Source organism: Asterias rubens, chromosome 4 (genome assembly GCF_902459465.1).
Source record: "Asterias rubens chromosome 4, eAstRub1.3, whole genome shotgun sequence".
NCBI lineage: Eukaryota > Metazoa > Echinodermata > Asteroidea > Forcipulatida > Asteriidae > Asterias > Asterias rubens.
Genome location: NC_047065.1, coordinates 13450244 through 13476960, shown reverse-complemented (window position 1 = coordinate 13476960; position 26717 = coordinate 13450244). Strand labels below are relative to the sequence as shown.

Sequence of the window (26717 nt, the reverse complement as noted above, 5' to 3'; positions counted from 1 at the left end):
AATTATGGGAGTCAAATTTTTGACTCCCATAAATGGCCGACAGTGTTAGTTCGCAAAGTAAAAGGAAAACCACGCAATATTGAGGCAAATGTGTGTGGATCATTGTATTCTACTTCAAATCACCTTTCTAACCATATGCATTTTATAACAAACGGTTACAAACAACCAACTCGACCGATCCAAGGCAACGTGTTCCTTTAATAAGCAACATTTTCTTCATAAGTTGCTCGATATGATATTGGTCCCGTCAGGTGTGACGTGCAGCTTTGCGTTAAACACACTGGACACTTTTGGTAATTACTCAAAATATTACATAACATACTTACTTGCTACCGAGCAACGCTGCGCAGAGCAGAGCTGAGGATGGCAAAATATATTGTGAGAAAAGAATCCATCTGAAGTAAATGAGCTTTTGAGATAGAGGTAATTTCTCATTCAAAATATTAAAATAGTGAAGCCTTTTATTAGGCATGACAATTACCAATGATGTAATTTCTCACTAAAGTATTCTAGTTCTACTCTGAAACTATTTCGGAATAAAATACTCCCGGTAATTCAAGAGCTTGTTGTTGGTATTCTCATTGTAATTAATAGCTGAAAAAAAGTTAAAATGTGACGGCAGTGAATAATAGAAAGTACAGCGAACTTAATAACGACAGTTTGCTTTTGAAGTGTCCCGGCAGTATTTGTCAATGGATATTATTTTCTCATTTAAAAAAAAACGTGACAAACGGCGAAAAACAAACATCGATTTTTAAAATAATGTTTGACTTCCTTTCGTATGTTGGTACATCAATCCCTGAAGTGTGGTAAAAACCATTTTCAAAAACACATTCTATTAAAGGGTTGGGATACTTTTGTCTTAACGTAGGATGGGTTCATTGCGTCTTAAAGATTAATCCTAAGTTAAAGGCAGTGGACACTATTGGTAATTACTCAAAAATGAGTAACTTGGTAACGAGTAATGGGGAGAGGTTGATACAAAACTGAGTGTCCTCAGATTTACATCAAACTTACACTGTTTGAAGGTACTGATTGAAAGCTTCCCTCACACAAACAATTTTCGTCTCAGGAGACGAACATTAATTGTTTAGCATGTCAGCGGGTTAACGCGACTCTCCCTAGAAAATTGCTCTGTGGATTCCAAACAAATTGACGAGTATAAATGAAGCTGAAACTATAGACGAAACTACGAAAATGTGTATTACATACATCTTCTTTTAAAGACACTGGACAGTCTTCTCACTCTGAGTATCTCAACATGTGCATACAATAACAAACCTGTGAAAATTTGAGCTCAACGGTCGTCGAAGTTGCGAGATAATAATGAGAGAAAAAACAACCTTGTAACAGGAAATTGTGTGCTTTCAGATGATTGATTTCGAGACCTCAAATTCTAAATCTGAGGTCTCGAAATCAAATCCGTGGTGAAATTACTTTTTTATCGAAAAATATATATGTTACTTCAGAGGGAGCCGTTTCAATGTTTTATAATATTAACCTCTCCCCATTACTCGTTAAAAAGTAAGGTTTTATGCTAATAGATTTTTTGGTTTAAACCAATAGTGTCCACTGCCTTTAATAGTAAGAAGGGATTCATGTCATGGCCAAACTTGACCTACAAAAGGTATATCAAAACCCTTGAGCTCCTATATTGGTCGGAAAATCACGTCAGACCTTTCACGAGTCGATACTCAATGACATATAAAGTGTTCAGAGAACACACATACAAAGTTACAGAAGGCATCTGAAGATCATGATACATCATCTTCAATAAAGATATTTGTGTTAACTCAGTCTGGTATCCCCCAAGGAAATATATTGCTTTTGATCATGGCTTCAATGCATTAGGTTCCTTCCCTCACGGTCGCTGTATGCTTATACAATGATAAATAGGCTTGAAATTAAACGAAAGTGATACTGCACGAACAAAACACATTGCGAACAAAATTCCATTCGTTCCCGAAATGTTATATCCACAAAATTGAGTTCTATACCAGAAACTGTCCAACCAGCGCTTCGGCTATATCGATTTGAATGATGAGGAGGAAGAAGGGTATTGTATCCATCCCCGCCATTGGTCAATTCACTTGTATTAACCATGCCAGGAATATTTTTGTCCAATCGGCGGGTTGGTTATATCGATTTTAATGAGGAGGAAGTAAGGTTTGTACCCGCTCCAGCATTGGTCAATTTACTTCAAGAATTAAACCGTGCCGGGTTGTCCAATCAGCGGTTTGGTTATATAACTTTGATAGAGGACGACACCTGATGATCTTTCATTGGTCAATTCACTTGAATAATACTAGTGCCATGATTACCTGTCCACTCAGCGGTTCTGTTATATCAATTAAAATCGGAGGACGTATAGTCAAAGTAAAATACACCCGTTCCATCATTGGTCAATTCACTTGAATAATTTAACACGCTACGACAACCTGTCCAATCAGCGGCTCGGTTCAGATCGATTTGAATGAGGAAAACGTAATGAAAGTAAATTAAACCCGTTACATCACCGGTCAGTTCATTTGAATAATGACCATGTCAGGATAACCTGTCCAATCAGCGGTCGGTTATATCGATTTGAGTGAGAACGATGTCAAGTAAACTACACTCGTCCATTATAGGTCAATATACTTGAATAAAAGCCATGCCAGGACTACTTGCCCAATCAGGGGGTTGGTTATATCGACTTAAATGAGCGGGAAGTAAGGTTGTACCCGCTCCAGCAATGGTTAATTTACTTGAAGAATAACCGTGCCGGGTTGTCCAATCAGCGGTTTGATTGTATCGCTTTTAATGAGGAAGACTCAAGTAAATTGCACCTGTTATTTCATTGGTCAATTCACTTGTATAATCTGAGTGCCAGGATTAACTGTCCAATCAGCGGTTCTGTTATATCGATTTGAAGCGGAGGAAGTAGTCAAAGTAAAATATACATGTTCCATCATTGGTCAATTCACTCGAATAATAAACACGCCAGGATAACCGGTCCAATCGGCGGTTCGGTTACACCGTTGCACAAAGAAACTTCAGGTAAAATTACACTCGTTTAATCATTGGTCAATTCACTGGTGACATTTATTGACGGGAAATACAGACCGCGCTAGGCGTATATACATATACTCGCTTCCTTGCTGATGACGGAATGTTTTAAAGCACCGCGTAATCAAACCGAGTTTGTTCCAGTCCGCTCTGCTGCTGCTGCCCCGTCATCGACCTCCGTTTCGTGTTTGATCTTCAACAGCCAGCAACCAGTTTAAATTAGCTCGTCGCTCAATTACCCACCATATTGACCACACCGACCCAGTCTAGATAATTTTACATCTCCAAGGGAAACTTGATGAGGCTTCCGGAATCCGTATCTGTATCTACAGCAGGACAGATAGGTATAAGCATTTGCAACCCGTGGAGAAAGTTGTCTTCTTATCAACAAGATACATCAACCCGCTTTGTAATTAAGATGGATCAACATTAGACTACTAGTCACCATTATAGGAACTTGACACCTTTGGTAATTGTCCAAGACCAGTATTCGCAATTTGGTGTATCCCAACATATGCATAAAATAACAAACCTGTGTAAATTTTGACTGAATTGGTCAATGCAGTTGCAAGGGAACGTTGACAGAAACAACACCCTCGCTGCGCAATTGTGTGTCTTCAGATGTCTATCATATTGGCTTCAGGCCTGAAGTCTCCTAAATTTGTGTGAGAAATAGTAGCTCTATCTCAAAACCTGCGTTACTAATTCAGAGAAAGGTTTCTCACAATGGTTGATACTATCAACATCTCTCCGTTGCTCGTTACCAAATTTGTTATGCTAACAATTATTTGAGTATTAACAAATAGTGTCCATCGCTTTAAAGCACATGTCACGATGGTTATAAAAATTACCGTCCCGTTTACAATGTAGCCTAAGACCAGAGTCTTGGTATGATAGTCTTTCCTAACTGAGATTTACCGAGCGTCAAATATTTGTTCAACAGAATCGCCTTTTTCGCACTTGGTTTGTGTTGAAATAGATCCCAATAGATGGTAAATTTTGCATTGGGGATAAAGAATAGCATTTTGGTTTTACCCATACAACGATGTATAAAATAGAACTGTATACTTAGTAGGCATACTTTCCCGAGTTAACAAATCACAGGCATACTTCTCGGTTGGGATTCGAACACACGACCTTTGTATTTCTAGAGCGATGTCATACCAACTAGACACTATAAATAACATAGAGCATTTGTTGTTCAAAACCTGTGGCGCCTATTACACCGTGAAAACATGAAACCAACCCTAAAATGCCACAGTTCCTGTATATACAACAAGAATTTCAGAAGGTATGGCATCTGTAACTCTCAGGACCAAGTTGCTTTCTGGTCAACACAGACTTCGACCTGCTTTGTAATTATAATAAAGGTTATCACGGAAATATGGTACCACGAAAATTGGTTAACCGCGAAAATAGGGTACCCCGAAATAAGGGTACCACTAAATTAAGTTATCAGTTGTGAAATATTATTGGAGATGAAGACCACCGAGAGTGTATCCACTTGGTTCGTGTTGTAATTCTAAAACAACAAAAGGTTACCATGAAAATAGGGTACCCAAGAAAATAGGGGACCATGAAAATAGGTTACCACAGAAATAGGTTGACACGCGTCAGTTATTGGTTAAACAGTACGGGGAGGGGGGGGGGGAACGGGGGACGGGGGACGACCGAGAGTGTCTCCACTTGGTTCGTGTTGTAATAATAATAATAAAACAACATATAATATTGTAAATATGCTTTTTCTCTCCAGTTTGATCAATTGGAGACAGGCATTTCCAGGTCGTCAAGTGAGCACAAGGGTGTCTGCTTCAACCGGCCAATAAAAGGGTACTCCATGTATGCACGCTGGCCACACACGGGCTTAAGAGTATGCTGCCTAACGTCACACACAACACTACCATGCATATATCCGACGAGGTATTCGGCCAATTGGTCATGGTGCTCTTAACGGTGCTCATATCGGTGGTGTCAGCGGTGGGAATTTTCGGAAACGCGCTGGTCATGTTTATCGTGTTCTGCTACAAGGACATGCACACCGTCATCAACTACTCGTTCGCTAACCTAGCTCTGACTGACCTGACCCTTTTGCTCCTGGACGGCTTGCCTACTGCTGCGGATACTATGGGGACAAACTTCTCGGCTAGTCTAGGATGCAATATCCCAATATACCTGCAATATGTAAGTAAATTATAGGAGATGTATCAATCAGTCAGAGTAGTTTGACTTCATGTTGTACACTGATTAATCTTCTGTACATCGTACACAATGAAACTATTTATACACGCATTCTCATTCTAACCCAGCCTTGAATGATTGTAATCTCGATCATATAGGGATAAAAACAGACCCGCTTCATACAACTAGACTGGTTTAATGCCTTTTTTTTTATTGAAAGCCTGATGAGACTGTGTAATTTGGTTTGTTCATAGTTTCGATTTTCGTTAAAGGAACACCTGCCTTGGATCGGACGAATTGGTCTATAAAAAGCGATTTTAACCGTTTTTTATAAAACGCATATGGTTGGAAAGATGTTTTAAAAGTAGAATACAATGATCCACACAAATTTGCCTCGAAATTGCGTTGTTTTCCTTGTACTGTGCGAACTATACACGGTCGGCCATTTATAGGAGTCAAGGGAGTCAACAATTTGACTCCCACAAATGGCCGACCGTGTTTGTCGACGAGGTAAAAGAAAGCCCGGGCAATTTAGCGGCATGTTTGTGTGGATCATTGTATTCTACTTTTACAACATCTTTCTACCCATTATGCATTTTATAACAAAGAGTTACAAACGCTTTTCGAAGACCAACTCGTCCGATCCAAGGCAACGTGTTCCTTTAAATCACGACGAGCCTCGAAGTGTGACGTCATTTATTCAGGCTATATAGTCTGACACGTAAGAGCTTGAAATGAGCAATGGTTGTTTTTACAGCGTGGTACCGTCAACAGTAAGACCATTGGTTTATCCAGACGGTGACTATTTACTGTATGGTGGTATCAAAACACGATGATCGCAAAAATAGTTCATTCACGTGAGCTACGTGAGAGAAAACTCCAGAAAAAATATCCCGGAGTTATTATTATGTTCCGTTCCAATTAAACAAGGATCAATGAAAACCTATAGCTGAAGGCATGTTCACACTGCTGGTCCTGCTGATAATATTATTAGTAAGAGCAAAGACCGGGACTTGCCCGGAAGACGAAGGTAAATTTCTACAGAACCAGTAATCTAGAATACGAGACATGCGGTAACATCTCTCCAAACCCATCACCCAAACATCCTTACTGAATGACACATACATTTAAATATCCCTCACATAAACCCTACTAAACCCTACTTATAATCATAACTATATCCGTAACCATTTAACCTAACTTATACATAAACCTAACGCAAGCACCCTAACACGGCTTAAACCCATCCCTTACAGTATAAACCACATCCTAACCATATACCGGAACCTCCTTAACACTAACCCTACTAATCAAAAAAAAAAAAAAAAAAAAAAAAAAAACTATCCATAACGGTATAACACCAACCTAAACCATGGGCAGCGCGCCGTATCGATACCCTCGTCACTTATAACCTCTCGGGATGAATTAGATCGAGCATGTTGGGAAAAATGGCGCGGCGAGATCGATCACCCCTGGGAACGAGGTAGCAGTTACCCTAACACATAACACATAACACAATAGCTTTTCAAGGCTTTTGTCTGGCTCAATGCTCATACTGATTAAATGCGAAGGCATTAATTTTCGACAATATCATCATATGAACAGTTTCCTGTTTACTGATGAGCGTTTTATTTTTCGTAAGAGCTAAATTATATCATCATCATTAGCTTCGACAAGTCAACTGTGAAGGGAGAATTAATAACGATCTATAACAACTAGATATATTAACAAATGCGTAGACCTACTAATGACTATCGAGTTTTCTTTTGATGTTCCTTTTTTTCTACAAACACAAGCTAGCGAGGTTTCCTCGTACCGCATACAGTGTATCGCTATATATGCGGCTGGGCGGTACAGTGGCTAAATGGATAACTAGGTCAGTGAAAACGTGACACCCACACGTGTGCATTTATTTTAACAACTACATTCATCAGCTCATGCTTGAATACACTGTACTATTGGTAATTACTCAAAATAAATGTTAGCATGCATGACACTGTACTATTGGTAATTACTCCAAATTAATTTACTCCATAATTGTTGGCCATACAAACTTGTTAAAGGAACACGTTGCCTTGAATCGGTCGAGTTGGTCTTTGCAAAGCGTTTTTTAACCGTTTGTTATAAAATCGATATGGTTAGAAAGATGTTGTAAAAGTAGAATACAATGATCTACACAAATATGCCTCGAAATTGCGTGGTTTTCGTTTTACCTCGTCGACAAACACGGTCGACCATTTATGGACTCCCATAAATGGCCGACCGTGTTAGTTCGCGACGTAAAATGAAAACCGTGCAATTTTGAGTGATACTTGTGTGGATCATTATATTCTACTTTTAAATCATCTTTCTAACCATTTGCATTTCATAACAAACGGTTTCAAACGCTTTTCATAGACCAACTCGTCCGATCCAAGGCAACGTGTTCCTTTAAACGAGCAATGGGGAGCTGTTGTACAACAAGAGTGTGTTTTCTTTCACTATTCTCTTGTAATTTCAATGACTAATTGAGTCAAAATCTTCACAGGTTTGTTATTTTATGCATAATATGTTGGTATATCTCAAGTGAGAATGATCGTCTTGACAATAACCGAAGGTGTCCGCTAGTGCCTTAAACGTGTTCTGCTGCGCTCTGACGCCTGTCGTTGGCTTATTTGAGAGAAAGCGAAGGGCCATTGATTTTGATGACCACCGTTAATAATAGCTCAATTAATCAACGCATTGCGAGACATGTTCGAAAAACTTCATTACAAGAAAGACTATCTGAAATTAAATAGAATAATAATATAGATGTTGCAAACTGCTTAAATTTGGACTCAATCGAGCGAAAAGAGGGCTTCGGTCTTTTCTTAGATTCAAACATTTGAGTGGGAAGTTTGTTCTTTCTCAAAAAACTACGGTTTTTTTTTCTGAGGGAGCTGTTTCCCACAATGTTTTATACCACCAACAGCCCTCCAAGTAAGTTTCTATTTGGAGTATAGTTACCAACATTGCCCAGTGCCTTCAATGGCCTGACGTATCGACTCAAGAAGCGTCTTTCTCGAAAGCTGAACGGCAGACATAACGATAAAAAATAGTCATTGAAAACTAATTAACCAATGAGTTATTTCTATTTAATTGGCTTCGCGGCCTTCTGTGAATCATTAAGGTAACTGGATGAGCGAAATTGTTTTCAATTAATATTGCAGATAATGTGTTATGACTTGAAGTTCTGAAGTGCAACTTTCCATGCGTTTAATTATATCATTGAAACAAATGCTGTATGTAGCCAACAGTTATAGAGACAACGCACTATTTGCAGCAATAAAAAGGCCAACAAATTAACCATTTGTTTTAAATTATATTAATTTTGCACATCCGCTAGAAGTTGTTTCTTTACCTGAGCTTCTGTATATTATAAAATAAATTAAACAAAAATTGCACCCCTTAAAAATAAATCATATCTTGAAGCTAGTGTAGGCATACTTGACCACAAGCCAAGGGATTTTTTAACAAACGCATTGTGGTCAAAACGAGGTTTCGCAAGTGTACGGATACAAATACAGATACCGATACGTCAACACTTTGTGTGTTCACGTGACGCGTATATTTTGCAGACACGCCAGCAACGGATACGGGAGCTCATACACATCGTACAAAAACGGATACTGTTCTGCAGACTTTTAGTTGTATTTTTGTCCCAGATCAAAAACATTTCCCACGGACTTGCTTTCACTGGTATCGTGATTGATATAAATAGAAAATTGTTAGTCATTTGCAAGCAAAACGATGCGAAAATGCAGTGTATAAAACACGGGGTCTCTAATGTCCATGTAGGTCAGAAAGACACTAATGATGAATGCGACGGTACTCACTCAAGTCAAATATACCTATAGTTTGCTAAACAAACTTCAACACGCCGCTGATGTGACGGGTACTATTATCGTATCTGGATCTGTATCCGCACGCTTGCGAAACCAATGGTCCGCACCTGTGCAGGCTGAACAAAGTGTCAGGGACAAGTGAAACTTGTGCAGGCTGAACAAAGTGTCAGGGACAAGTGAAATTTGTTCTTGCTTGTTTGCTATGATATGAAGAGACACCATAAGAAACATTAAAATGGTTAATTCACTAGTAACTAACTAATTAATTATTTTACACTGCCAGCTACAGTTTAAAACTTTAAGTGTAAATGTCAAAACTTTTAAATGCAGTGGACACTATTGGTAATTACTCAAAATATTTATTATTATAAAACCTTTCTTGATTTCGAGTAATGGGGAGAGGTTGATAGTGTGAGAAACAGCTCCATCTGAAGTGACGTAGGTTACGAGAAAGAGGTAATTTTCCACAAATTTGATTTCGAGACCACAGGTTTTGAATTTGAGGTCTCGAAATCAAGCATGAAAGCACACAACTTTGTGTGACCATGGTGCGACAAGGGTGTTTTTTTTTCTTTCATTATTATCTCGCAACTTCGACCGATTGAGCTAAGATTTTCACAGGTTTGTTATTTTATGCATATGTTGAGATACACTAACAGTAAAGACTAGTCTTTGACCATTACCAAAAGTGTCTAGTGTCTTTAAAGGTGAGTACAGCCCCAGTTGTCTATCTCGCAAGAGCAATAGTTTGATACAAATCTTCTCAAGATTGTCGTTTTATTAAGTGCATTTGCTTTTTACGATGATATTGAAAGAACACTTATAAAAATGGTTTATCCCTTTGTTGAAAACTATACTGCATTAACACCAAAAGTTGTTTTCTTCTTTTTTTGTCCCATGCGGAAAACCAGAGCTCTTGCAATTGTTCCGATAAAAAGGCGTGGATCTTATGTGTGTTCACAAATCAAATTATTTACTTTGTGAAATTTTTGCTAGCCAAACTCGTCTGGACACACTTAATAATTCAGGTTACTTTTCTTATACAATTTGGAACATTTACAGCACAATTGAATACAATGGTACGATTGGCAACTACAAAAAGGAAATAGTAGAAGAAGTAAAAACTGGGTCGAAAAAAAACCCATACAAATATGAGTATTGTTATGCGAAGAAACCCTGGAAGTTTTAAATATTGGAGTATATGTCACGAATTAATAACCACCAGTGCGTTAATAATAAGTTAATTTTTGTATGTGTTATTGCCCCAATAGTTAAAGCATAGAAATTAATTTTAAGAGAAAAAAAAAATCGTGTCCAATTAAATCCGTGTCGGTTATGGAGTCAGAGTCGTCTCGGTGCTATGACACGAGCACAATAGGAGACTTTCCAACACTAGGTGGCAGCAGACATACCGGGTAAATTTCCATTGTTTACGTAGTTCTGAACATGCGCATAATTCTGAGAACAATGGATTTACCCGGTAAGTCTGCTGCCCTCTATCGTCCCAGAAAGTCTCCCATTGGTCATCCATAGGCTGGGTTGTTAAAGGGTTTGGATACTTTTTGTGGGACCAAAACATCATATCTACAGATTTACATTAAACTTACACGGTTTGAAGTAGGCCCTACTACTTACTGATGAGGTGCTGTAGTTTTTGAGAATTTGGTAAAAACAATGTCACGAAACAAATTTCGTCTCAAAGGACGAACATTGTCTTAGCATGTACAACCGTACTTACGCGACTCTCCTGAAAACATTGCTCTGTGATGTTCGCTTTCTCAAAAACTTGACTACTAAAAGAGCTGAAACATCTACAGGTAAATTATAGTACATACATCTCTATTCACAGTGAGCATTAATAGCAATTAAAGGCACTGGGGATCATGGACACCTTTAGTAATAATTAAAGACCCGTATTCTCAGCACCACCTATCAACAGCTCTCCAAATAGGGATTTAATTATTTTGAGTAATTATACCAATAGTGTCAGTGACTTTAACAGTAGTTAAGATTGATTCGCACTTCGGATTATTTTGTGAAATCGAGCTCCTTGCATCTGACGGGTTAAGTCATATGAACGAGCGAGACAGATTACATTAAAGTCTGGGGATACAATACGGGCTGTGGGCCTTCTTTACTCATAAGACGTGTCATTGCCCGAGATTGAAATAACAAGATGGACGGAATACACAAATCGATAACTGCGATTAAGAACACTTCTCATTTCCTTTATATGGTTTGAGCAAGACAGTAAACAAGCAAAAAAACAATCAAAATTTCATGATTGCACAAAATGCTACCAATTAAGTCAATGACTTGACCGTATCGTCCCGTTCCTGAAATTAATATAATCCGAAACTAAATCGGAGAATTCGAGTCAATTCTGTCCGGGGATTAAAAAAACACGAGACTAGACCGTGCTAGTTGCAACATTGAGACCAATTAAGAATTCACTCCGCGACATTGAAGTTAATAACGACAAATCACTATTCGATCCACTACACAAGCGAACTAGCAGTCCTGGCCAATTTTCCGCCCAGCTAGGCAGGCCAGCTCTTTTCAATGAATTGTGAGATGTTTCACGATATCTGAAAAATATATTCCGCGGCAGTAGAATACATGACAAGACGAGTTCCCAAAAGAACATAATCCACACAGCAAAAGAGATATAGGCTAGGCATATGGTGTTATACCATAAACCAAACTTAATATAGGCCTTTGATACATCGACATGCAATGCCTAAAAAAATCAAATGTGTAAGCTCCACTGTCTAATTTAATTTACGAACATCAAGTTGCCTGGAACTAGACTTGATTGCAACGCAGAGCAACGGTTTATGGTTACAGGTTGGGTTACATGAGTACATGCAGTTACCATGAATGATGTAAAAGGTGAGCCGTATTCTACTCAGGGCATGCCGAGACCAAAGGCCTTTTCCAAACCTCGGCTTAAGACTCCCACTCTATAGCCCAAGGCTCTGATTGATTGAAGGCACTGTCACAACTCTTTCACCAAACACTATTGGTAATTGTCAAAGACAAGTCTTCTCACTTGGTGTATCTCAACAATTGCATAAAATACTAAACCTGTGAAACTTTGAGCAGCTCAATTGGTCGTCGAAGTTGCGTGATAATATTAAAAGAAAATACACCCTTGTCACACGAAGTTGTGTGCTTTCAGATTTTTGATTTCGAGACCTCAAAATTCTAAATCTGATGTCTCGAAATCAAATTTGTGGAAATTTACTTTTTTCTCGAAAACTACGTTACTTCAGAGGGAGCTGTTTCTCACAATGTTTTATACCATCAACCTCTCCCCATTATCCGTTACCAAGTAAGGTTTTATGCCAATAATTACTTTGAGTAGTTACCAATAGTGTCCACTGCCATTAAGTTCCGTAGCCGTAGACGTTAACACGCAATGAACCCATCCTAAGTTAGGACGGGTTACTCGTCCTAACTCGAGATAGGATTAATCCTAGCGTTTCGTGAAATCGGCTGCTGGACACCTTCGGTAATTGTCAAATACCAATTATTCTCACACCAGTATGGTTTATCCCAACAGAGCTATGCATAAAATTACAAACCATGCATAGACTTAAAATTTGGAATCAATTGGTCATCGAAGTTGCGAGAGAATATTAAAATAAAAAATAAAAACCTTGCGGCACAAGTTGTGTGCTTTCACATGCTTAAATTCAAGACCTCAGCTGAGGTCTTTTTTCAATTCAAATAATTATTTAAGTGAGAAATTAATACTTTCTCAAAAATTATGCGTTTTATTAGAGGGAGCCGTTTCTCAGAATGTTTTATATAACTATCAACAGCTCTCCATTGGTCGTTATTTACTTATTATGATAGCAATTGTTTTGAGTTGATTGTCCCCTACTTTGAGGCCGAAACCTTTTTCAATTTTTTTTTGTTAAATACATATTTTTGTAAAAATAATTTTTTTAAATCTTTTAAGAACGTGTAACTACATAAATTAGAAGAATTTGTGGCCAGTTTAAAAATAAATTGCTTGGCGGCCAACTTTGAAAGAAATACAAAATAATAATAAAAAGGCATCCTCCTCCTGTTTTTGAGAAAAATCCAGACGATCAACTTTATTTTGTTTTACTCGGCCTCACAAGAACGTTTTTCAATTTTGAAAATATTTCCGTGAAGAGTAAATGACCCATTGACGTCATAAAATGACGTCACTGTCATCCGATTGGAATAATAATAACACCCGTTGTTGTATCTATTTATTTATCTTTCTGGCAGGGTCGGTGGGGGGGGGGGGGGGGGGGGTATTAGTCGTATTAGTCGTTCCAATCCTGTGGGACGTCCTGTCCACTAAACACGCACTATATCAAAATTGTGTGAATTCAATCGATACATGACAAACAAATCTCGGTTTAATCTGTTTTGTCAAAGATTTTCCGCACCTTTCTGTTTCGATGTGGGTTAATTCGAAATTAAGTCATGGTGTCCCGATCTTGTTCAGCCCTATGTTCACTCCCGATGTTTAATTAAATTGCGAAACCAACATTGTGTTGGACATGAAGCATAGCAAATGAAATAACCTCAGGGCAATCGCTAGATATAACAATGCGAGAAACGGTTCCCTCTGAAATAATCGTAGTTTCTAAGAAAGAGGTAATTTCCGACAAAATCATTTGAATCTAATACAAGACTTTATGCCCTTTTAGGCATCTGAAAGCGCACAGATTTGTGCAACTAGGGTATTGTTTCTTTCAATATTCTCTCTTGCATTTTCGATCACCAATTGAGTCAAAATATTCACAGATTTTTCATTGTATATGCATAATGCTGGGATACACTGGTTTTGATGATTACCAAAGGTGTACAGTACATTTAAAGACATAAAATGTTGTCTGCAGGTTTCTGATGTGAGTTAGTTTGAAACATGAATCAAATAGTGAAACAGATTTTTGTAGGACACAACATTGCATATCAGATAAAAGTTACCTCTTATATAAATTGGTATATTTAAAGACAGTGGACACTATTGGTAATTGTCAAAGACTAGTCTTCTCACTTGGTGCATCTCAACATATGCATAAAATAACAAACCTGTGACAATTTGAGCTCAATTGGTCGTCGAAGTTGCGAGATAACTATGAACGAAAAAACACCCTTGCCACACGAAGTTGTGTGCTTTTAGATGCTTAAATTTCGAGACCTCAAATTCTAAACTTGAGGTCTTGAAATCAAATTCGTGGAAAATTACTTCTTTCTCGAAAACTACGTCAGTTCAGAGGGAGCCGTTTCTCACAATGTTTTATACTATCAACCTCTCCCCATTACTCGTTACCAAGTGAGGTTTTATGCTGATAGCTATTTTTAGTAATTACCAATAGTGTTCACTGCCTGTAAAGACAACCCAACCAATAATACAAAAAGAAGAAGAAAAAAAACCCACACAAACACAAACATGATTATTGGGAACTGGACACCTTTGGTAACTGTCAAATACCAATATTCTCACTTGGTGTATCCCAACATGAAAACAAATGCATAATATACAAAATCTGTAATCATTTTGACTCATTTAAATAATTATACGCGAGTGAGAATTCACAAGGTTTTATACCGTTGACAGCTCTCCATTGCTCGTTACCAAGTACGTTTTGCTAACAATTATTTTTGAATGATCACCTGTAGTGTCCAGTGTCGTTAAACAATCAATTTTGTACATGGACGCAAATGACACAAAAGTCACGCATGAGGCTACGTAAAAACGGGTATAAACACTCGTCCCGCATTTTGGAAAACTGCACCGGTAACGTTTTGCAAACCATAAAAATGTTTTGATTGCAACTAAAACAAGAGCATGTATCAATTTCCAGACACGACTCTCTTAAAGGAACACGTTGCCTTGGATAGGACGAGTTGGTCTATAAAAAGCGTTTGGAACCGTTTGTAGTGAAATGCATATGGTTGGAAAGATGTTTTAAAAGTAGAATACAATGATCCACACAAACATGCCTCGAAATTAAACGGTTTTCCTTTTACCTCGTCGACTAACACGGTCGGCCATTTATGGGAGTCAAATTTTTGACTCCCATAAATGGCCGACCGTGTTAGTTCGCACAGTAAAAGGGAAACCACGTAAAACCACGTAATTGTGAGGCAAATTTGTGTGGATCATTGGATTCTACTTTTAAGACATCTTTCCAATATTATACGCATTTAATAAAAAACGGTTGCAAACGCTTTTTATAGACCAACTCGTCCGATCCAAGGCAACGTGTTCCTTTCAACATAATTGATCGTAGGCCTATGGCTGGCATCAAATAATGAGCAAAAAGAGCAGAGGCAAATTGAGGACATTTGTCTTTTTCAACAAACGTGCCGTAGACTATAAATTAAAACTGATGCCATCACCCTTACTGTTTTGCGAGCGTACATTTTAAAGGGAAACAACTATGCATAATTTGTTTTCTTTTCTTTAGAAGAGTCATATCTTCCTCTCCCCTTACAAAACGTAAAACCTGTCAAGATTTCATTAACAAAACCTCAACATAAATACAAAAATCCAGTGTCAGACTTGACCCGAATGCCGAATCCCTGATGGGTCCTGACCCAGGCCTCGAATTAAACTCCCACAATACTTGCCGTGGTGCCCTCTGCAAGGTTCCAATCCAAGTTTACATTTTAGCGAGAAGGTTCATCTGTGTTGGTATAGTTAGATATACAATTTAGGTCAAGACGGAATTTTCCCCATAAAAGTTGCCCTTTACAAGAACTTGTGGCCCTTCGTGAGAGAAGCTCAAGGGCAGCTGATCCATTCCTGGGTCAATCTGCTGACCCGGAACATGGATATTTTGACTCCTATGCTTCGTCAGCTTAAAGTAGTTCGTGTCAACTTGCTGCAGAATTCGCATCATATTGACAACAAGCGAGTCAAGCAAGTAGTCATTTTTCTCCTGTTGACTATAGATTTAGATCCACACACAGAGGAAAGATTACACAACTTGTGTAAAATATTACCTGTTTTAGATGTAGTGGGCGAACACCATAACTATTAGGTAAAACTTTACCCAACAGGCGTTGGGTAATATCTTGCTTAATAGCTGTGTAAAAGTTTACATAAATATTGGGTAGTTTTCTTTACTGAATTGTTGGGTAAACCCACTCATGTAAAATATTACTTAATTGTGACGTAAGACTTTACCGCTTTACAATGTAAATAGTTGTGTAAAACTTTACATCAATATTGGGTATTTTTTTTTACTGAATTGCTGGGTATAAATCCACTCATGTAAAATAATTACTCAATTTTGAAGTATAGATTTTACCGATTTTTAATGTAAACTGTGTGCCTTTAAAACTGGTAATAATATACACAATGCTTGTGTTGAATACTAGCAAAGTGTTATTTCATGGAGTTTAGGGCTGTAATAAATGGACACATCATAAATACTGAGACTTGGCGACTACAACATGAATTTCAAGATAACAACTTTTTAATAAAAATTTAATGGTAATAATATTAACAATCCAAAACATCACATGTGCAAAATGGGGTTTTCTGTATGTTTCATAATCAGTCAACAATTTCAGTGAATTTAAAAAATTACAAAAAATCTACCTAATTGGCAAGGTCAGAATAAATACTTCCAGGCTAACACAGTTTAAACTGTAAGGTTGTTCCATAAATCAAAACTATCACAACTATCACATCTCTTATGATTTTGATACTTTATTGCAAACAATTTGTGCAAGAACTTCTTTAACTACAATGCTTCTGGAATGGTCAAATTACATTAATTGGCAAGGTCAGAATAAATACTTCCAGGCTAACACAGCTTAAAGAAGAACTCCAAGGTCAAATTCAATTTTGGGTTTGAACAATTTGTATGGGGAATTATTGGTTTATCCTAATTGTCGCTAAGCAATCAAAACGGTGTTGAATTTGACATTTTGACAAATTTGACAAAACTGGAAGGGTATTGAATACAAATTTGAATTTGACCTTTGAGTTCCTATTTAAACTGTAAGGTTGTTCCATAAATCCAAACTATCACAACTATCACATCTCTTATGATTTTGATACGTATTTGCAAACATTCACTGCACCACCCGAGTTTCTGAAAACCAATTTTTCAAGATTCTTGCAGTAAACAACTGGAATCGTAGTTCAATTTTTAACAGATAGCTTAATATTTATGCACAATTTTTTACCCTTTTGGTAATGTTTGTATAAAAGTACAAGCTCCCATTGGGAACAATAATCAGCTCTCGAATATTTTTTTGTAAGGATAAAATGGACACAATAGCTTTTCAAGGCTTTTATCTGGCTCAATGCTCATACTAATTAAATGCGAAGGCGTTAGTTTTCGACAATATCATCAATCATTAATGATGAATAAATACAGTTTCCTTTGTGCTTACTAATTAGTATGAGCTAAATTATTTCATCGAAGCTAATGACGATGAAATAATTTAGCTCATACCAATTAGTAAACACAAAGGAAACTGTATTTATTCATCATTAATATTGATATTGTCGAAAACTAACGCCTTCGCATTTAATTAGTTTGAGCATTGAGTCAGATTAAAGCCTTGAAAAGCTATTGTGTCCATTTTATCCTTCCAAAAAAATATTCGAGAGCCAATTATTGTTCCCAATGGGAGCTTGTACTTTTATACAAACATTACCGAAAGGGTAAAAAATTGTGCATAAATATTAAGCTATCTTTTTTAAAAATTGAACTACGATTCCAGTTATTTACTGCAAGAATCTTGAAAAATTGGTTTTCAGAAACTCGGGCGGTGCAGGGACTAGAGGGTTAACTACAATGCTTCTGGAATGGTCAAATTACATTAATTGGCAAGGTCAGAATAAATACTTCCAGGCTAACACAGCTTAAAGAAGAACTCCAAGGTAAAAATTCAATTTTGGGTTTGAACAATTTGTATGGGGAATTATTGGTTTATCCTCATTGTCGCAAGCAATCAAAACGGCGTTGAATTTGACATTTTGACAAATTTGACAAAACTGGAAGGGTGTTGAATACAAATTTGAATTTGACCTTTGAGTTCCTATTTAAACTGTAAGGTTGTTCCATAAATCCAAACTATCACAACTATCACATCTCTTATGATTTTGATACGTATTTGCAAACATTTTGTGCAAGAACTTCTTTAACTACAATGCTTATGGAATGGTCAACATTAATCAGATGCATCATGAGATGAACAGTAAGCCCTGAACTCTCGAATAGTGCTGCTCTTCACACCGCCTTTGAGTTCAAACACAACCAATTCAATGAACTCCCAAACGCCAGAACACTCCTCCTGGTAGCTCAAGTCGAAGACAAAATGTGTTTTGAAACACACATCCAGTGCTTTCACAAGGGATGACTGTTCAAATGCATTTGCTCAAAAATTACGAACACTTGCTGTGGAGCCAGTGCAGACCCACCTAATATCAGCATGGTTGCGATCTGGTGTCCCTGTTGATGTCTTTCAAATACTGGTCCAAACTTGTGTTTTCCTGCATAAAGGGGAATAATATTAAACACAATAGGTTAAATTTCAATGGGGGTGCCGTACAAATTGTATGACACGTGTATATTGTCTGTAATGAACTTAAAGTATTGTAATATTACAATTAAACCAATTTTGCTGTAAAATAATGATTTAATCTGATTGTCTTAAGGATGGGGTACACACAATGTCAGATTAAACCATTATTTTATATCAATAGTGGTTTAATTATCATATTACAACACTTATAGATCAATAGAGACAACGTTCCAGTACTGCAATGTATGTGCAATACAATTTGTACATGATGTACATGCACATAAATTTAAAAAAGTACAAATACAAATTGAAATAAAATAAAATAAATAAACAAATACATAGGGGCTTAAAAAATAAACAAATCAACAAAAGGTTCAATGATGGAGACTTGCAGTTCTGGAATAAGGTGATAGGATCCCAGGAGGAGAGATAATTTTGGTGCTATAATGCAATCCCACATAACAGTAGGCTACCTGAAAACTTTGATTTTTCTTGATCTTTATCTGATTTTTCTTTTTGTTCTTTTTCTTTCGTCCTTTTTTTTTTGTGTGGGGGGGGGGGGAGATTTCTTGAATAATTCCTTTAACAGGTTAAAATAAACAAAGGGTAGATGTGTTTGTGCGATTCCCCTCTCCCAGAATTTGCATTTTAAGTCAGTTGTATCATTTGTCAGTATCTTGTAAAGACAAAATGTTGAAAAGTTATTTGATTGTTCTTCTGAACAAATGAGAGATTAAAGTTAGCCCAATCATTGGCCTGATGCACCGTGGCTGTATGCAGTGGTGGTGCTTTAACACAGTGGCGATGTACATGTGTACAATGGTCTTCAACGATGCATGCTGTACGTGTACTATGTGCACAATACGGGGACCATTGATCAGACCTACGTATGTATTTGTGATATTCAAGTCACTGTTCAAAAGTGTTGTCAGTCAAAATATGACGTTCAACTGTCCCTTTATCTGTGCTAACTCGTGCTAACGAGTCGTGTATAGTATATCACTACAGATAATAACATCAATACAGAAATATGTTATAGTACTTACCTTCAAACGTCTCAACTAAATGAGGGAAGTTCCACTCAAGAAGGTTTTTTTTTCATGAGATCCATTTCGTTACGTTGTGTGTGGTTACACTGTGGTACTGCAGAGCGCGACCCCAGCAGACAAGTCACACGCTGCGTATTTTGCACAATACTTGAGTAAAATATCGTGGTTTACTAAACACCATGTAAACTTTTACAACCAGTTCAGTAAAATTTGCATAATATGTGTTTAAAGTTGCTAAGTTATGTAAACTATTAGTTTTACTAACTATTTGAGTAGTTTTTTATTTACACAAACATTTTGTTTAAATTTTTCATTAATTTTTACTTATGTTAAGTATTTTTTCACTTAACACATTTAACATAACTTTTTTTTACCATTCTTTTTCTGAGTGCATATTCGGGGTTCCCCCCCTTTGCATCACAATGTATCTTGATGTTCGTGCAAAGGTAATAAAACCATAATTCAGGTCAGTGCTGGCCATATAGTTTCTAATAGTGTGAGAACAGGGACCAATCGGGTTAATGTCCTGCCCGATAATTTATACACGGCCGTGAACGTGCTTAATTTGTTTGCCACGATCGATTTAAGCAGTGTGATGGGTGCTAATTTCTAGACCGTGTGGCATAAATATAATGTTTCAGTGGAAGATGGGGTGGGGTGGTTACATGAGCTAAGCACCATCAATGGGCTCTTCCAGACTGAAACTATGACATATGGAAAACTCGAGTGTGTCAAAATTTAACTCGGATTCCGGGTACCACCAGTGGGCCTGACCCGATGGGGTCAGGCTGACGGTAAGTGGTATCAAAGGGATCTTGACCCGGGTTTTACGTGAACTTAAACCATTTGCGGGGCATTTTAAAACGGATTATGAAAGATACTGACCAAGAAATGAACCAAGGTGGTTATATATATATATACAGCTTATAGACTAATACTATCTTGAGTGAGGACGAGTTGCTCGTTAGTTAGGACGAGTTACTTGTCCTAACTAAGGGTTAGGACGAGTTTCCTGACCTAACTTAGGACTATAGTCTTACGTTTTTAATGACCCCCCAAATGGCAAAGAGTCAGAGGACTATAGTCCTAAGTTAGGACTATCTTTCTTAAAATCGACCACAGGCCCCGTTAAACACTGCCGTCGATTTCACAAAACTCTTCCTAACTAATGAGATTAATCTTATGACTTAGGACGTGTCCTAACCCTGCACTGTAGCATGCAGACCTTAAGATTAATCCTAAGTTAGGACGAGTTACTCGTCCTAACTCGAGATAAGACGAGTCCTAACTCTTTGTAAAAATCGACGGCTGGGGCGGAAAGGTTCGGTTTCCATTCTGACCGAGAGGTTATTTTCTAGTGTAGAGAGGGAGGATGACGGTGAATGTCGAAGGAAAATGATTTGACCAAAACATTAATTCACGTCTCCCTTATCACCCCATCAATAACATACTTTGGAGTGTTACGTTGGTGTGCCACTTCACTCTCAAGCACGAACTAGAAAGCATTTCAAACCTGGCCTGATCCAGATCTGCAGCCAAGTCTTGCAACAACCAAGGAATGGTCACGGATGTAGTGTGTACACAGAAGAACACTTCGTATTTCAAATAGTATTCGCTTCAAATACGTTGAATTAAGACGGTTTTCTTTATTTGCACTCACACTCCCCCAATGTGAACGTTCTTGGGTTGTACTAGCTACTCACAAACAATGTTTCCGATTTTGTTGAGTTGATTCGTCTGGGTAAATTTTAAAGCGTGACACCCCAGCCGCATATGCAAACATTATGTTTTAGAGATGTCATGGTTTAATAGATGTTAAATTTGCATCGAGGATAAAGAATGTTCATTTTTCAGTCATGTCATTCCTTATCGAATATCAAGTGGGAGTTGATTCCACAAGGCAGGTGTGATCTTGACAAACGTGAGCTGACCAAAGCAGACAGATCTAGTTCTTAGTTCCATCAACAGATATGAACCCGAAAATAATAATGAACTTTACCTGCTTGTTAAAGGCACTGCAGCCGATTTCACGAAACTCTAGGATGAATCCTAACTCGACTTAGGACGAGTAACCCGTCCTAACTTAGGATGGGTTCAATGCGTCCTACGTATTTGGATGCGGGACTCAACTCATCCTAAGTCCTAAGATTAATCTTAAGTTAGGAAGAGTTTGGTGAAATCGACGGCTGGACAACTATTGGTAATAACTCAAAATAATTGGTAGCATCAGCACTTACTCGGTTTAACGAGCGACGGAGAGCTATTGATATTACAAAACATTGTGAGAAACGGCTCACTTTGAATTAAAATATAGTTTTTATGTACACTATTGGCAACTGTCATAGACCAGTATCCTCACATTTGCATAAAATAACAAACCTGTGAACATTAATTTTGGCTCAATTGGTCATCGAAGTTACAAGCAAAAAATAAAGGAAAAACACCCAAGGGTTGTTGCACAAACGTGTGGTTTCAGGTGCATAAAAATGGCTTCAGGCCTATAGTCTGTTGACGGCAGTGGACACTATTGGTAATTACTCAAAATAATTATTAGCATACAACCTTTAATGGTGACGAGTAATGGAGAGCTGTTGATAGTATAAAACATTGTGAGAAACAGCTCCCTCTGAAATGACGTAGTTTTCGAGAAAAAAAGTAATTTTCCACGAATTTGATTTCAAGACCTCAGAATTAGATTTTGAGGTCTCGAAAACATGCATCTGAAAGCACACAACTTCGTGTGACAAGGGTGTTTTTTTCTTTCATAGTTATCTTGCAACTTTGACGACCATTAATTGAGCTCAAATTTTCACAGGTTTGTTATTTTACGCACACGTTGAGATACACTAAGTGAGAAGACTGGTCTTTGACAACTACCAATAGTGTCCAGTGTCTTTAAATCGTTTGAAGTACCCGCTGCTAAAACATAAGCTTCGATCAGCCTTTAGCTACCTGGCAATCTAGGTGGTCTAGTTGGTATGACAAGGGTCGTGGGTTCGAATCCCACCAAGTAATATATGCCTGTTAATTTGTTTAACAGAACTGGGATAAGTACTGAATTTACACACACACACACACACCCACTGGTGTAAATGGATAAAGAAACAAAAAGAATATGGAATCATTTATTGAACATAATTATACGGTACCGGCATTTTGAGAAACCAATTATTATTAAATTATTTTTATTCCAACAAAGGTAAAGGGCACCCTACGAGGAAATTGTTCATTTCTATTAGAGCAGTTCAAGTGCACTAAGGCACTATAGGCAATCGGATGCGATTGCCTATAGTGCCTTATAGTGCACTTGAACTGCTCTAATAGATTAATCATTAAAACTCCTATTTAAAGGGAAGATACACGTTTGGTAATTGTCAAACACCAGTCTTCTTACTTGGTGTATCTCAACATAAGCATACAATTACAAGTCTGTGGAAATTTGAGCGAAATTGGTCATCGAAGTTGCGAGAAAATGATGAGAGAAAAATCACCCTTGGTGTGTGCTTTTAGATAGGAATAAAAGACTTCTCAGTGTTAGTAGACGTCTTTTATTTTAGTGAGAAATTACCTCATTCTCAAAATGTATGCTACGTCAGAGGGAGTCGTTTCCCACAATGTTTTACACTACCAACAGCTCTCCAATGCTCGTCACCGAGTCAGTTTGTAAGTTAGTATTTGTTTTGAGTAATTACCAAACGTGTATACCTTCCCTTTAAAGGATTCCTTCAAAAGTGAACTGCATTTGTTTCGCTATCTGGTCGGTTCAACTAAACATGACATTGCCTTAAAATGCGCATATAAATGCAGGATAAATGCGCATAATTATAAAAGTCAAGGACTATTTAGGCCAACCGTTATCATTTCTTAATCTGAGTTTTCGTCTTAAATGTGTCCTTAAAAAGATTACAATCTTAAACAATATTGGTCACAACAAGCCCAGGCCTCGTTCCCAGGGGCTGCGCACCGCGTCGTCCGGTCTGGCTAAGCATCGCATTGCGGGGACGACTAAATACACTCACAGCACTTAACAGGCTACCAATAGAAGAGGCAAAATGATGTGAATAATTCGTGCCATTAACGTCGAGTCATAAATACGTGATTATTTTTCCCAAACCGCATTGACCCAGTTTAAATTTGATGATTACATTTTTTAATAGCATTTAGGACTAAATTATATTAATGCATTTCCATTTATGCAAAGGCCCATTCATTCGTCCCAATAAATTTTAATCCTGGATTCTTTGCCAAAGGACTCTCGTAGAACCATAATATGGTTATTTTCATTAGCACTGTCTTTTTCAACTGTTGAAATGGAGAAATTGGACACAAAACTTGTTCAGCCGTAAAAAAACCACACACACACACACACACACACACAAAAACACACCGACATCAAACAGAGAACAGCGACAAGAGAAACGAGAAACAAACTTACACAAGAATATGTAAGTGTAGTGTATGTAAATAAGGGTCACGTGGTCTCTATGCAGGGCTTACGCAAGGCGTGTTGATAATACATTTCCCAAGATCGATTCTTTTCCATCAAACGTCTGAGACGACATAGCAACAACAGTTCTACTGGAACCACTATAGCACTGTATTTACTTTGCCGTAGTCAAAATTCGGCTTGCAAGTCACATTATTTGTGTTGCTCATGGGGGAGGGGTGTGAGGCTTGTCTTGTTTGCAAGAAAGATTGTCAGAAAAACACGAATTCTTTGTGGGCACACCCGTAATTAAGACGAATCCGATTGGAGAACAGATCAATACTCTATCATACATGTCCAACCACGAGCGGGGTTTACCGCCTATATTTGAAATTAATCATGCGTTTTGTGGCGAGCTAACAAAGTCAGAACAAACACCGCGTGGTGTATTGATTAAAAACCCAGACACGTCAACCATTACAATTCAAAGTTATTCAAGGGCAAGTCTAAGACTGAGCTGACATTATGACCTTGCGACTAGATAACGATTTATTATCCATCAGCATGATGGCACGAGCGGCGCGGATGAGGGAAAAAAGAAAGAAAATTATAGTTAGAAAGACAATTTGATAGTACCAACAAATAAATCATAGCAGAGACGAAGAGGTTTAACTTTTTGCAAAATGGCGTTTACCGAAGCAAAACCCTTCGATCTAATAATACCCCATGCAAAGCTCCATCGCATAAACTAAATTATCAATAAAACATAATATTTGTTTTGGTTGAACCAAAAGAAATAATATTGCCATGTTAATCAAGATCAAAAAATCAAATTTTATAATATTTTGTAATTGGTCTTTCTCCATCGGTGTCTTATTTAAGAGGCATGTGTGCCCGAGCGGATAAGAGTACCGGACTATTATGTGCTATCTATGTACAAGAGTGAAGAACACCACTCTTTACATTTCGAGTTGTCCCCCATATGGTTCTTTAAAAAAAGTGGTGGTTATTTCACTCTTTTAGAGGGGTTTCACTCCAGGACAGAGTAAAAAATCACTCAGAAAGATGCAAACTTTAATCTCAAAGAGTGGAGGACCACTCGAAAAAGAGTTGCCCCTCATAATGGCTCTTCAAAGAGTGCTTTTTCACTCCTTTGCATTTAGAGAGTGTCTGGTCAGTAAAATGTGGGTTCCGGTCATGACACTTGTATCCTTTTAGCAAGATATACTACCATAACTGTTGTGTCCTTCGGATAGGGCATTTAGCCGCAGGTGCCGTGTGCTAGGATTGTCAGTGCACGTAAAAGAACCCAGAACTTCTCATGGCAAGGCTTAAACCCCGTGTTTCTGGTTCACATAAAAATAGCAAGCGCACTTGTCTAGTTTCCTCAGGCTTATGAGCTACAGTGTTTATTAATAAGTTAATGTTTTAGGGTGTTATTGGTTTCGTTACAAGAACTGTATAATAATAATTTCTAAAAATTCCAAAGACTCATTCAAACGCCAGCCAAAGTGGTCATACTGTTTTCCCTAAAGAGACCACTTTCTATTTGTACACGACGTGTCTCTAATTCATGAGGATATTAACTGTGATGCAAACCTATAGGGCGCTGTATTTATGAGCGTTCGTGGCGCCGACGTTAATTTTGCTCCGTTTTTACGACAGGTTTGTGCACCCCATGGGTTATGAATAAATACGAGACCTATCCCTGCATTTTTTATTATTTTATTTTCTCATTTTTTTTTTCAAGTTGACATTTGGCTGTTGTTAAATAGTTTACATGTAATTGTTTACAGATACAATATGAAAAACAACCGTTTATACAACAAAGAGTGTGAAAATACCACTAATTTCTGCAAACATTTTTAAATTTCGTATAATTTTAACACTCCATTTCTCTCAGTGACGCTCAAGGTACTTCAACACTTCAGTGTTTTCCTGCAAGGTATGCGAGACTACGTTTGAATTACGAGACCACGTTTGAATTACGAGAGGTCCATACATATAGCACCATGTAATTGTTCACAATGTGCTGTGGTGCAATATGGTGCCAATCAAACCAGGAACACCGGGCGAACTCCATCGATCTCTTCTCGATAAGTGTATACCGGGTTATTTTACGTTCGTTGTGCGTAACACATCACACGGGACCAACGGCTTTACGACCCATCCGAATGTATCTTCATTAATGATGTAATTGTTTTGCAAATGTTTTCTTCATTTGCAGGTTACCGCTGAAGTAACGAGCTTGACCCTCGCATTTCTATCCTACGACCGTTACCAGCTCATCGTTCACCCTATAAAGTCACTAAGCAGACGGTCTCCAAAGACAATACTGAAAATGTTCGCCGGAATATGGCTAGGTAACTACCACTTGTTGTATCTTCTAAAGAACTTTAATGAAATATTTACACATAATTATATTTTATTTAATGCAGGTGATCAACTCGTTACGCCAAGTGAATGAAAGTGCTTTCAACTACTTTCACTAAAAGATATATTGTTAACGTGTATCGTTTCCGGTAATTTGTCAGCAAACGAGGGGACATTAGTTCACATTGCACCGTGCCATTGAAAGCTCCTCAAAACACCCATTCATTTTCACCATATGTGCAA

General features: G+C 37.7%; 1 protein-coding gene across 1 annotated transcript in view; it reads left to right on the top strand.

Moving 5' to 3' along the window:
- Positions 1 to 5047: 5047 nt before the first annotated feature.
- The window catches only part of LOC117288783 (G-protein coupled receptor 54-like), a 35899-nt gene continuing 14229 nt past the window's right edge, over positions 5048 to 26717 (top strand). Inside the window, exons 1-2 of the mRNA XM_033769619.1 lie at positions 5048 to 5226; positions 26329 to 26464. Coding sequence (XP_033625510.1) covers positions 5050 to 5226; positions 26329 to 26464 — 313 coding nt within the window. The 5' untranslated portion in view covers positions 5048 to 5049. The remainder of the gene's footprint in view (positions 5227 to 26328; positions 26465 to 26717) is intronic.